The following is a 13,288-nucleotide window of genomic DNA, read 5'->3' as shown; positions in this document are numbered from 1 at the left end:
AGGAGAGCAGTCTCTATTCAGTACTATAGATTTTATAATCATTTCCATAGAACCCTACTGGTATCATTCATATTAATTTCTATAGCATTTTCTGTTCGGGCTCAATGGGCATTAACAAGATCTTGGACCTGATTCTCAACTGTGTTCCACCTTAGTCATTTACACCTGTACAAAGTGGGTATGAAATGCTTCCAGATCAGAACGGTAGCATATTATACATCAGTTTTGCCCTGCCATTTGACAGGGGTACAAGTGACTGTACGAGTTGGGAGGTGGTGGAGAATTAGGAACCTTATTTCCAGTTGCAGTAGATATGTCCACTGCGTTTCTGAAAAACCTAATTGTCCCTAGCCAAACAGACATTTGAAATGCACATTTTGAAAGCACTTCCTTAGGCACACACTTCCCAGAGAGTCTTGTTTATTTGTTAAAACTTGAGCTGGATTGTCAACTGGTGTAAATAACTCCATTAACTTCAATGTTGCTATGCCATTTTATAGCAGCTGAGGATCTGGCCCTTGTGTGTTTTGTTTGTCAACATGTTATTTAATCCTTTTCTATTTCTTAAGGTATACTACTGTCGTTCATTAGCCATCGCTTTTATCGAGCAAACAGTCTTACAAAGGTATCACGAATACACTCATGATCCCGACACACCATCTACACTCCAGCCTGTCCTAAAGCATCTTAGTGCTCTGTATGGACTGTGGTCTTTAAGTAAACACATGGCCGTGCTCTACCAAGGTGAGATCATATCTATCTTCAGTGTGGATCACTTTTTAAACAGCCCTAATTGTAACCTTCATTTTGTCTATATAGTACATTGCACTTTGGCAGGGAGAAAGTGAATCTTGACTGGAGTATATGATAGAACATTTAGTTATTGCCTGTGTAATGCAGCATTACTGGGTAGGCTGTCAGAAGCAGGGATTCAGCTCTGGATCTAAGAGAGTCAGACTCTATTAGCTAAGCTAAAAGCCTCAGCTCTGTTAGCACAAGGGCTGTAGGGAACTTATACACCTCTGTGAGATCCAGCCCCGGGGGTAGGGATGATATATAGCCATACTTTGTCTACCCGGCCCTGCAGTTCAGACTCTGGGGGAGTGAACTGTAGTGCACACTAGCATGCTGTGCTGTAACTGTCCCATGTGGACATTTGCTGGTGCAAACTAAAAGGAACTTAGTTCGCCTTAACATAGTTCTCTTTCAAACAGGACTATGTTACTGTGAACTAGGTACCTTTTAGTTCATGCCCACAGCATCCACATGGGGCAGTTACAGTGCAGCACGCTAGTGCATGCTCTAATTCACACACCCTGGGGCCGTAGAAAAGCCTTGTGATTTACACATGTAAAAGGCTCCAGGTGCCTGAGGAAGCGAATTTTTAAAGTCTACCTCTTGAGTGAGAGAGTCATCACAACTCTCACAAGTTTCATCTTCATAAATACCAAACAGATTTATAAAACCATGCCATTGGTAAAAGGAATATAGCAACATAATCTTAGCTTCACCATTTAATTTCATTGTAAATATATTTGCAGGTGGATATGCTTCAGGTGAACAGCCTGGTCAATTCATACAGCATGCTATTCTGGAGCTTTGTTCCAAGGTAAGTCTCTAATATCATTTTGGTGTGGATGGACAGCAACACAACATGCTAGTAACAGAAGAAAGACATACCACTTACTCTGCACTTCAAGAGATTACCAGGATGCTATCCTATTTGCAGTTGAATACCCTGTTTAAAAAGGGGAAGGTTAGTAGCATTGGGTCAAAGCCTGAGTATTCTACAAGGGCTCAGAGAAAGTAATATTTCATATTTTGAGGGGAAATTTTTGGAAGATGATGCTCTGGATTTCATTTGTCATTTGAAGTACTGTGATTATTGGATGAAATGGGAGGCCAATAAAACACTTGAGAGCAGCAGTGCCGTTCTATTTATTTCATTATCATCTCAGCTCATAAATATTGTCTGTGTTATTTTTTTCTCAACACATAGCTTTTCAAGTAGCACACATTTTGACCAGGCAAGATATGAATTGTAAAGAAGAATCTGGAAATTGTATGTTAATGAATGAGTTGTGTGTTGATCAGTTTGTATGAACATACACAGTACTGCCTAGGTGAAAATAAAACTTAATGCTTTTAAGGAAAGCATGGAAAACTTCTAAAATAGAGTTGGGTCTTTTTTTTCTTATTGCTCTGGAAGAGAGACAAAAATAGTGTGAATAGACAGTGTGTTGATAGTGGATCTTTAAAAGTGTAACAACTTAAGTTACCATTGGCTGGTTTCTTGAAGCACTGCTTTGTTGTCCGTAGGTAACCACAGAAATCTAGAAGAGCTGCCAAATTTATGCTCTTTGTTTTTAAACAGTTGAAAGATGATGCAGTTGCCTTGGTGGATGTCATTGCACCTCCTGACTTCATTCTGAACTCACCTATTGGCAGAGCTGATGGAGAGGTAAAGAGAAACCTTCCTGTGTTTGTAAAGCTAATAATTAAAAAGGCATTTATGTAACCGGACTAATATTTTAAATTAAGAAGCTTTACAGCTAGAAGAAAAGGGCAGACCCTCAGCTGGTGCATTGACTTCAATGGAGCTATGACAATTTGCACTAGCTGAGGATATGCTCCAGTATATGGGGAAGTCACATGCTACTGTTCAGAATGTATTGCTTTGGTAGAAATCTGTACCCTGGATTGAAGAAGCTACTGTACATCCCATAATTCCACAGTGAAAGATCTCTTTTCTAGATATTTAAATATTTGGAGGGCCTCCAACATCCTTCTAACTTTGCCAGCCCTTCTGATTCCCAAACTCATTGAGTCGGGTTCTCTGTTACTATCTTCTTGTTCCGTGATGCTCTGCCTATGCACATAGACCCCAAAGGTGGTCTGGTCTTTTTTACTTCTTTATCACTTTGCCCAGCATAGTCTAATTTGCCATCCAGTATCACCCTAAAGGTGAAATTCTGGCCCCTTTGAAGTCAATAGCAAAACTCCCATTGATTGTAATTGGGCTAGGTTTTCATCCTAGGTCGTTGTTTTTGTTTAGTTCTGTTGCTGTTTCAAATTATTGTCTCATCAGATGTAATGGCTTTCATTTTACCAGTTGGAATCTTGTGTTTTTATTCCTTGCCTATATTTCTAACTTTTCTAGGAATGATTCCTCTGATCTTATTGGTGCTCACAACACCCTCATTTTAGTGTCATCTGTTAATGTAATTTACCCTCTTTTCCTGATTTTTAATGAAAATGTCTAATATGAGAGCAAAGTGGAATTAAAACTTGTTCCAATTAAGAAGTGTTATGGTCATGGCCTACAAACAGAGAAATTACATTGCAACCTTCCAAAAAGATTTACCACTACTTTATTTCTTAAAATCCAGAACCTTAACACACAAGAATCAAAAAACAGAGACACAATGCAGGCTGCTCCCTAAGGGTGTGTCTACACTGCAGGATTCTTTCAGCAGTGTGTAGTGTATGTACATGCAGAGCCCTCCTAGCACAGAGATTAATAGTAGTGTAGACCGTGAGACATGGAGTAAGCAAGTAAAAGTATGCCGGAAGGGTGTAGGAATGTACCCGGAGTACATAGACTACATGCTGTCTGCTCACTCATGCCATGACTCTCAGCGTGGAGTCTTGCTGCATCCCAGTGCCAGAGCCTTTTCCCTCTGCAGGAAAAGGCCCCAGCAACTCCCTGACACTGGAGCCCTTCCCTGCCAGAGGGAAAGACTCCAGCAGGGAAAGTCTCTGGCAGCGGGGGAGGCAGCAGAGAAAACGCTGATCCTTTCCCTGCCGCCTCCTCCCTGCCAGAGCCTTTCACTGACACATGTAGCTACCCACCGCAGTGTGGCTGCAGCCGTTTAAACTGCAGCGTGTAGCTACACATACACGACATGCTGCCGAAATTGGTGTGTTGTATAAATGGCAGAGATGCACAACTCACCCCACCTTTCTCTAGGCTGGATTGAGACAGCCCTTAGCTTGAAAAGTAACAGGGTACACTTATAGACCAGAAATAATAACACCACCACCACTGTGCTTTACACCATTAATGGGAGGATCTCAAAGTATTTTACAAACATTAACTAACGGAGCCTCAAACCAATTCGGTTTAAAAAAATAGGTCAAGATTTTCAAAAGTGACTGGGGGGTTTGGGTACCCAACTTGGGGCACCTTTCAGAGGCCCTGATTTTGAAGGGGATAGATTCTCATCACTTTCTGAAAATCAGGCCTCTTCAACGTGTCTCAGGTTGGGCACCCAAAATCACATTTGAAAATCTTGGCCAGAGCATTTCAGTGTCTGCCTTCATCGTAGTGCCATTCAGTCAGTTCTAGCACCACCTAAGCAATACCATTGTGCCGTGGGTCCTGGAAGTGCTGCTCATTTGCAGGTATCCCTAGAGGCAGTCTGTTCTTCTCTTTATGCATGTCAGTTTCTTCCTCAGTCTAGTTAAGAGCGAAGGGCTTTGGAAAGTGTCTTTCTGTACAGCTGGATGATTCTTGTACGATTTCTGTTCTAAAAATTCCTCTTAGTGGATCTTACTAGCCTCTTACATCTGAGGCTGAACAAAACAATATGTACTGTTTTCAGAGAGCTACAGTGAATACACTTGATAGGCACAGCTCACAGAACAGGGTCGTGCAGAGCTGCACTTTCCCTGAAGGAACAGTGAAAAGTATTCAGAATGCCCCCCTTAGTTCTCTAGTATGCAGCAGAGAGCACCTACTACAATACCCACCCCTTCATGAGGTGCTGCTTGCCCCAGTGTTCCCCTTCCTGGGAGCACGAATGGAACAATCTCTGCGCTCATAAGCAGACACATGGCAATTCTGCCTGGCCTGTATGCAGGCCATGCTAGGGTATAAGAATGTTCTTTGAATATTGGGTCTGATCCATGCTGTACTATATTGACATCGTTCCCTTTATCACCCATATTGTGTACTTGGGTAAGGGCCGGGCAAAATCTAGCCCTGTATCATGTGGTAGCAAAGCTCCTTTAAAAAGTATTTCATTCCTTCTACAAAAGAGACTAAAGATCACTCATCTGCCCTGTTATTCCAATAGATGTCTCCATTCCAGGAACCCTAAGTTGCATTTTCAGCTTTATCTTGTGCAGACACCAATTAAAATGTGATTTTAGACACATCATCAAAATGCTGAACACAGTTTTTGTTCCACTTCCTTGTTTACTGTTTGAACTATCAAGAACATAAAAATTAATTATCTAAATGAAAGAGCCACCTTCTTCCTAATCAAGCTGTTGCAGCTACCCAAAATGAAAGCAGCAGCTTCTAATTCACTTATTCAATTGCAGGGGAGTCATTACCAAAGAGGGTCAGACACATGAGAATTAGGAGAAAGAAGGAGGAGGTGGTCATTTTCATGGCACTGAACACAGTCTACCTGTGACTTTGTTAGACTCTTCTAGATGTGGTGGTTTTGGGGTGTGGCCTCCGAAGAATGGGACTCCCCATCAATGGGAGGGTTATTCATGGGGGGAAAGGGCTAAACTCACCCTGTGGCTAAGTGTCAGCAATTGCATGGTCAGAATTTCACACTTGCATGTCTGCTTTTAGGTACTTAAATTCCTATTTGGGCATATAAATCAGTGGTCTCATTTTCATACAGGTCCTTAAAGTAAAGCCACTTGTCTGGGTGGCTCATAAGTTTAGGGTACTTGGTGGAGTTATACAGATTCTTGCCTTTATTAAAGTTTAGGGGTAAAATTTTCAAAAGTGTCTCTGTGACTTAGGAGCCTAAGTCCCACATTCAAAATGGAATTTTCAAAAGTACCTCAGTGCCTAACTCCTATAGGAGTGAAATCCCTTTGTGAAAATCCCACTAAGTGCCTACCTGCATCTCTAGGCACCTAAATACCTTTAAAAATCTGGCCCTTATGCAGTTAGAAGCCTAAATCCCATGGACAGTCACAGTCCTAGGCTCCCAATTGCCTGCTAAGTTTCGTACAGAATCTGAACATCCAATTAATGTTTCTGAGGAAGTGGTTTAGAGGGAATAATTTTAAAAAATGACTAAAACATGAACCACCTACAGAGCGGGAAAGGGAAATTATGGTTCTTAAAATAAGATTAGGGCCACAGCTATGAGTCAGAGAATCCAAAGACAAAATAACTGAAAGCAGAAAATTAGAAAGAAAGGTATCCAAATGACTGTAAATGTGAATGTTAAAATATCCAATAAGAAGCAGAAGAAATTGATGACAGTAAGAATGTGTATTCTGAACAGAGAGTGGATTTAACTGGTTAATAAATTACAGACAGCTTGTATTTCAGAGGTAAAAATAAAGAGAATGAAGAGTAGAAAGGCAATGGAAAAAATACAGTACAAATTGCAGGACTGTACAGGCCAGATCATCTGAGTGTAACAGGGAAATGAATTTCATTTGGATAATCAAGGTTCTGTTAAGGTGGGGTTGGTGGGGTCAGGAATCTGCAGTTCTTAAACTATGCAGGAAAGAGGCTTTAGAACTTACTGTGCAGCTTTAGGACTGAATGATTCAAGAGTAAAGTTGGAAGACTTGGATGCCCAGTTCCCATCCAAGGCAGTTTTGAAAATCTCAGCCTAAGTGTATAAAGTTTTTGTTAGCTTTTCAGTACTAAATCGAACATTTTGTATGCTGGAAGTCAAACCAACTTTTTTATGGACCCAAGTGTCTCAGCTAACCATAGTCCAGAAAAATCAAAGTTCAAATGTATTAAATTATTTTGGAGATTCTTTGAAATTTTTATTTAAAACATGTAGGGCCAAAGCCTCAGCTGGTGTAAATCGGTGTCGCACCATGGAAGTCATTGCAGCTATGGTGATTGACACCAGGTGAGGATCTGGTCTCCCTCACCTCCTCCCATTTTTTTAGGATGGTATTAAAAAGTTTAAATTAATTGTGAAACTGTCAAATATTTCCAAATAGCCAAAAATATAACCTGACCAGCGCTCAACAGATCTACACTATTAAAGTGGCCTTTTGCAGAATTTACTTCCCATTTAATGCTTTTAACTGGGCTGTATAAAATAACAAGTTGGGAAAGACTGATGAATTAACAATGTGCTGATGGGAGAGGAATTTCTGATGCTCAAACAGAAGTGTTCACATCTGGGAGAAAAATTCTGTAACTTGCCAAAAACATATAGAAAGAAGGGTAAAAACAGAGTATTTTCAGCTATAACTTTCAGAGGCATGAACAGAATGAAACGGCTTCATTTAATCTTTCCTCTATGAGCTGTGTTTTCACTGTTTTTCTTTTGCTTTGTGATTGTTTCATAGCAGTTAGAACGTTAAAAGGCCAGATCCTTAGGTGGCACAAATCAGCCTCACTCAGCTAAGTCAAACTGTTAGTCCAGTTTACCCCAGCTGAAGATCTGATCTCAGATTTGTTTTGTTCTTGCTTTCACATAATTATGCACTTTATTTTGTGCTTATTCCTTGTGCTTGTTCTGTATTCCTAGAAATACAGTTGCAATTGCAATTCCATTTCAGTTGGTTTTATTTAAATTGTTTAAACTTTTGTGAAATTTAAATGATTTTCTGCTTATGTTAATCTACATTCTTCTTCTTTTGCAGCTATATAAAAATCTGTGGACAATAGTCCTTCAAGGCAGCAAGGTGCTGGAGAGACCATCATGGTGGGCAGAATTTTGTGTTAATAAACCCGTTGTCGGCAAGCTGAGGTCGAGGATGTAAATCAAACATTTAAGAGTGGTGGCCCAGATAGAGCAACGATTGAGAACATATTTCAGACACTGAGCGGGAAGGAGCACATATTTCAAATGTTGCAAATGAAGGAGATTTCATACAGAATATGCCAAGAGATAGAATGAGTTTGAAATCCGATATGACCAATCTTAAGGACTGTTGACATAATGGCAAGAACAGTGCAACACATCTGCATGCAGTTCATAGTAATCATGCTAATGTTAATCAGTCTCAGATTAAAAGAAAAAGAAGTCTCATTAAAGTTAATTGTTTCTCACAGCTTCAGTACATATAAAACTAAATATTACTTTCATCAGTGTCCTGAGAGCAAATAGGGTCTAAAAGTCTTGTAATTGCTGGCATGCTACAAAAGTTAAACATGCAAAAAAGTCTACCTTGAACTATGAACAGACAAGCCAGTTTACTTTTTCAAGTTTCTGGAGGAGTATTAGCAAAGCAAAGGTGTATTTAGAACCCGGCAGGATTTTCAGTGGAGATAAACTAGGATAGCATCACTGGAATTGAGTAAAAAGAAAAGGAGTACTAGTGGCACCTTAGAGACTAACCAATTTATTTATTTATGCTACAGCTCACTTCATCTTATGCTCAAATAAATGTGTTAGTCTCTAAGGTGCCACTAGTCCTCCTTTTCTTTTTGCGAATACAGACTAACACGGCTGCTACTCTGAAACCTGGAATTGAGTAAGAGAGTCTCTTTGAAGTCCATGAAGCTACTCTACTTTACACTATCTGTTCCACAACGTTTAAAATAGTTGATTGTTCTCTCAGTGCAAGAGATGTGATAAATTGACTTCCAGTTTGAGGTTTTGATTAATCCCCTCAAGTTTTGTATCACTGTAGATATCACTAATTCAAAGTTTCTCATTCACTTGTCATTGTTATATTAAATTTATGGCAATGCAAATGTAAAATGATTGTATAACCTCACCAGTAGTTAGTGTTTTATTGTTTTCCCTTCTATACAGTGTTAGCTTTTAAGCTCAACAGATCAATCGGTGCAAGTTAACACATGTTGGAGCTGCACCTGCTTTCTTCAGGTCCAAATTTAGTCCAATAATCTGGAAGTGGGTTGTTAAAAATAAACAAAATGATGTCTGTTGCCAGATGTTGTAGACATTTAGTCAGGGACAAGAAAGTAGAATGATAATTACTGCAGCTGAGGGAGAACCATTGTTTGTATATGTTTAGTAAATATTCCCCAAGTAATGAGTAGTTTCCTTTGCAAATGAAGAGGCACTATTAAGTTTTTGAAGTGCTGAATATTTTATATTTTTAAAATAAAATCTGGAAAGATCCTGCCTGCTTTTCTATACTGTATGATTTCCCTGTTACTCTGAACTGATCAAGGACCAAATCCTGCTCACTGTACTCACATGAGCTGTCCTGTTCAGGCCAGGGGGACTATTTGTTAGGAAGGTGTCTAGGATTCAGGGCTTGATCCGGTGCCATTAAAGTCAATGGGAGTTTTGCTATTGACTCTCAATGGGAGCAGGATCAAACCCCTGGCCCTTAGTGGATTTTTTTTTTAATTGTCACCATTCTGTTCCAGCTCTACACTTATGATTCTGATGAAGTGTTTCTATGCCAGAATTCCAAAGTTTGTAAGTCTTCATAGTGTTATGACACAAATATTACATAACTGTTATTGTGCTGGTTTTTTGTGTGTAAATATTACTAGAATACATTTAATCAAAGTAAAAAATAAAGTGGTATTTTCAGTTTTTGCCATATGATCAAGTAGTTATATTGCTCCTTCTAAAGTTTCACCAAAATCAAATCGAACATAGAAGGTGTTTCACTGCTGGAAAAGCCATTGAAAGGGCATTTCATTTTTAACAGTGTGCTCTTGGAGAATCTCAAGGTACATTTTCCAAAGCAGAAACCTTTTAACATTTCAGTTTAGGTTGCTAAGGGCAATTCAAGAGATTAGTTTAAAGTGCCTCGAAGTGAAAACTTCTTATTTTAAGCCCTGCCTGTAGTTCTCATTTTCTTTTTTTCTGTTCTTCATTTTCTCTTTCCAGTTGTATGGCAAAGGATCCAAGGGATCTCTTTTTCCAACTGCTTTTTCTAGCAATATCCTTTCATTTTGGTAGCCGAAATTCAGAGTGTCCCAACAGACACTTTCTTCTAGCAACTGGTTTATATTAAATAGAGGTAAACATGGCCAGATTTATTAGAACTCCTCATGCATATCAGAATTATTTTTCTTTGAATTGCTTCAGCTTATTAATTCTAAGAATATCCAATAGGTGGCATCATCCCATAGACAAAATTTTAACACAGTTCCACTGAAGCAGACGCAGCACTACCATGCTTAGATCCATACACGTGGAAGGCAGGGACTCTTGCAACTGGACTATTTTTGTTTGTATAAATGTTACATTAACTTTAAATATACAGCAGAGGCCCAGTCATGATTAGAGTCAAAAGCCTACATTAATGCTGTGTGTTCCTGCTACATTGATGATCAAATATTTGAGTGACCACCAAGGGAATTGTGCATCTCAGTTCTCCCCATTATTGTGACCTGTGTGATTGATCTCTACAAGAGAAGAGAGGGAGATAATGGGCATGTCAAAGGTATGGCCAGTTAGCACACAGCACAAATACCCCAACACATGGTCCTATTAATATATTTATTAGTATTGTGGTAGCACCCCAATCAGAACTGAGACCCTATCATGCTAAGTTCTGGACAAAGTCACAGGAAGACATAGTCCTTGCTCTGAAGATTTTTTAATTAAATGTGAAACCACAACTAACAGGAGGGAAGAAGTGGGGGAAAATACGGTAACTCGTGTAACCACAGAAATTAACTACAGTATGTACATAACTTGATAACTGTGGGTCATTTGAGAGATCTGATTTTTCTTTTAAATATCAGCTCTCCCCAAATGAAATATACTGAAATTCAGACTTCTTAACATGAAATACTTTTTTTTAAAAAACACTAAAGATGGGCACCACTGAAGTACACCCTGTAAACACTTATACAGGGAACTTGATATTTGCTATATCACATCAGTGCACATATGACTTAGGGGAAATTTTCCATTAGCCATATTACAGTTAGTCTTTTAAAATTCACCACTCTGGCCAAAAGAATTAAAAAAGACAAACTAAATAATAGTTCTGTCTTTGTAAGAGACAGACAGTAATTTTGGCCACCACCACCTGGCTCTGCTGCAACAGTCAACTAGCAAACCCTCTTCGCAAAACCATGTTGGTAAGACCAAAATAATAATAAATTTCAAACATGGGTGGAAGGATTATGTGCAAACTGAAAGAATAATGTGCATGGGAAGAAAAAGGTATAGCATACAAAGAGCCGGAGAAATGAATCTCATTTGGAGATTTCATGAGAAGGGGATAAGGATGGGTAAAAAGCTTTAAAAACCCACCTAATCACTGTTCGGAGTATATACAGCATGTACTGGAACCTTGGTTTGTTCAAATATTCATGCAGAGCAGGTTTAGACGACCGGTGCTTGGGGATAGGTGATCAGAGAGGTACACATGCATAGGCTGTGGGAATAATCAACACCTTCATAAGGGCATGTGACCTATGAAGTTTGGAATCTACCTATTTGAGTGATCACCTTCCCGCCCCCATGATATACTGCCACAGCAGGGGTAATTAGAGCATTTGAGCTGAAACCTCCTTAAGAGGAGGCTCTCTGTAAGGGCCCTGGGATTATGGAACATGCACTGAAATAGCCCAGATTTGATGACTTTCAGTATGTTGCAAAAGCCATTAATTTGATAGGGATTTTTGGAGACCGTTGAAGGTAGTAAGTTCCTGGATACAGTAAGGGATGGAAAGGATCTGCTTTCTCGCTGTGGTTTGCTGAGTTTGGTATATAAGATTTTGTTAAAAAGGCTGGTGGGTACTTGTAAGACTAAGACCCAGATCCTCAATGGTATTTAGGAACCTAACTCCCATTAATTTCAGTGCAAATTAGGTGCTTCAATACCATTAAGGGCGTGTCCTCACTACTAGGGTAAGTCGACCTAAGTTACACTACTCCAGCTATGTGAATAACATAGCTGGAGTCAACATAGCTTAGGTCTACTTACCCGGGTGTCTTCACTGCGCTGCGTCAAGAGGAGATGCTCTCCGGTCGACTTCCCTTACTCTTCTCGGAGAGGTGGACTACTCAGGTCGACTGGAGAGCGCTCTGCCATCAATTTAGCAAGTCTTCACTAGACCTGCTAAATCGACACCCACTGCATGACAAGAGATACTAAGGTGCCTAAACCCTATATTTAGGTGCTACTGCAATCCACAAACCCCCACTCAGCTGCTGCCTAACCCTGTACACGGGGGCAATGGAAGGACTCCAAAAGGGAGGGAGCCCAAGCACCAGGTTGCAACACCACTCACTCAAATTTGGCCCCACCAACCCTCCATCATGCCAGCAGGGAAGGTTAAAGATTCCAGTGATTGTCAAGGTGGCTAAGTACCTTTGTGGATCTGGGTCCTAGTGTTTCTGTGTAGGTGTTTTAATAACTATTAACTTAGGAGTACGTGGAGCAGTGACTGATATCTCTTTAGATGTAATATTGCTGTATGTTCATATTAATGTAATGTCCTTATAGATTCAATGGTTCTGGAGATCTTTTGGAGGGAGCATTTGGGAGTAGCTGGAATTAACTGTCAAGTGAGAGATTAATTTACAGAGTTTAATGGCAGCAAGGAGAGATGTAATGAAATTTGGCATCCTGTACTAAATCACATGGCAGAGACTCAATTACTACTGCAGCATTTAATGTTGCTAAAAGCATTCTGCTTCTTTTACAAGGCATTAAATAATACATAAAAAGAAAAGGAGTACTTGTGGCACCTTAGAGACTAACCAATTTATTTAAGCATGAGCTTTCGTGAGTTACAGCTCACTTCATCGGATGCATGCCGTGGTGTCCATTAAGGGCATGTCCTCACTACTAGGGTAAGTCGACCTAAGTTACACTACTCCAGCTATGTGAATACACTACTCCAGCTATGTGTGTCCACGGCATGCATCCGATGAAGTGAGCTGTAACTCATGAAAGCTCATGCTCAAATAAATTGGTTAGTCTCTAAGGTGCCACAAGTATTCCTTTTCTTTTTGCGAATACAGACTAACATGGCTGTTACTCTGAAACCTGTCATTAAATAATACATGTTTGCCTTGGTTTGGTACCTGTGGATAAGTCTGCAAAAATCTATTGTGTCTGTTATGTTCTCAGGCTACATGTCTCATTGTAAGACCGTCTTTGTCTGCATGTTTTATTTTATGAAAAGAAAGTCCACCCCCAAGTCTCAGTAGAAGTGGAGTCTATCTGTCCACTTTCACTCTGAACACATCTAACAAAGCAATTTTAAGTGGAGAACAAGAAAAATATCTGTAGTACTTTTTATAGATATCAGCCAAGTTAACTGAGGGCTAGTCTACACGGGCAACGTGGCTTGTGTAGTCATGGCAGAGCGCTGGGGGAGAACTCTCCCAGTGCTCTAAAAAAAAAAAAAAATCCCACCTCCACGAGGGGCGCAGCTCCCAGC

At 39.9% G+C, this 13,288-nt stretch overlaps 1 protein-coding gene across 6 annotated transcripts in view; it reads left to right on the top strand.

Annotated features, from left to right (window-relative positions):
• Positions 1-12,580, top strand: part of ACOX3 (acyl-CoA oxidase 3, pristanoyl) — a 65,050-nt gene extending 52,470 nt beyond the window's left edge. For 5 of the 6 annotated variants that reach the window (XM_073342625.1, XM_073342626.1, XM_073342627.1 and 2 more), the window contains 4 exons: positions 570-744; positions 1,542-1,609; positions 2,375-2,461; positions 7,594-12,580. In XM_073342625.1, coding sequence (XP_073198726.1) covers positions 570-744; positions 1,542-1,609; positions 2,375-2,461; positions 7,594-7,713 — 450 coding nt within the window. In that variant the 3' untranslated portion in view covers positions 7,714-12,580. Of the gene's footprint in view, positions 1-569; positions 745-1,541; positions 1,610-2,374; positions 2,462-7,593 lie in introns of those variants that run through there. The other variant, XR_012158736.1, reaches the window with a different exon arrangement.
• The last annotated feature ends 708 nt before the right edge of the window (positions 12,581-13,288 follow it).

Source organism: Lepidochelys kempii, chromosome 4 (assembly GCF_965140265.1).
Source record: "Lepidochelys kempii isolate rLepKem1 chromosome 4, rLepKem1.hap2, whole genome shotgun sequence".
Lineage (NCBI taxonomy): Eukaryota > Metazoa > Chordata > Testudines > Cheloniidae > Lepidochelys > Lepidochelys kempii.
The sequence above is the reverse complement of the archived record's forward strand: the minus strand, read 5'-3'. Positions and strand labels throughout refer to the sequence as shown.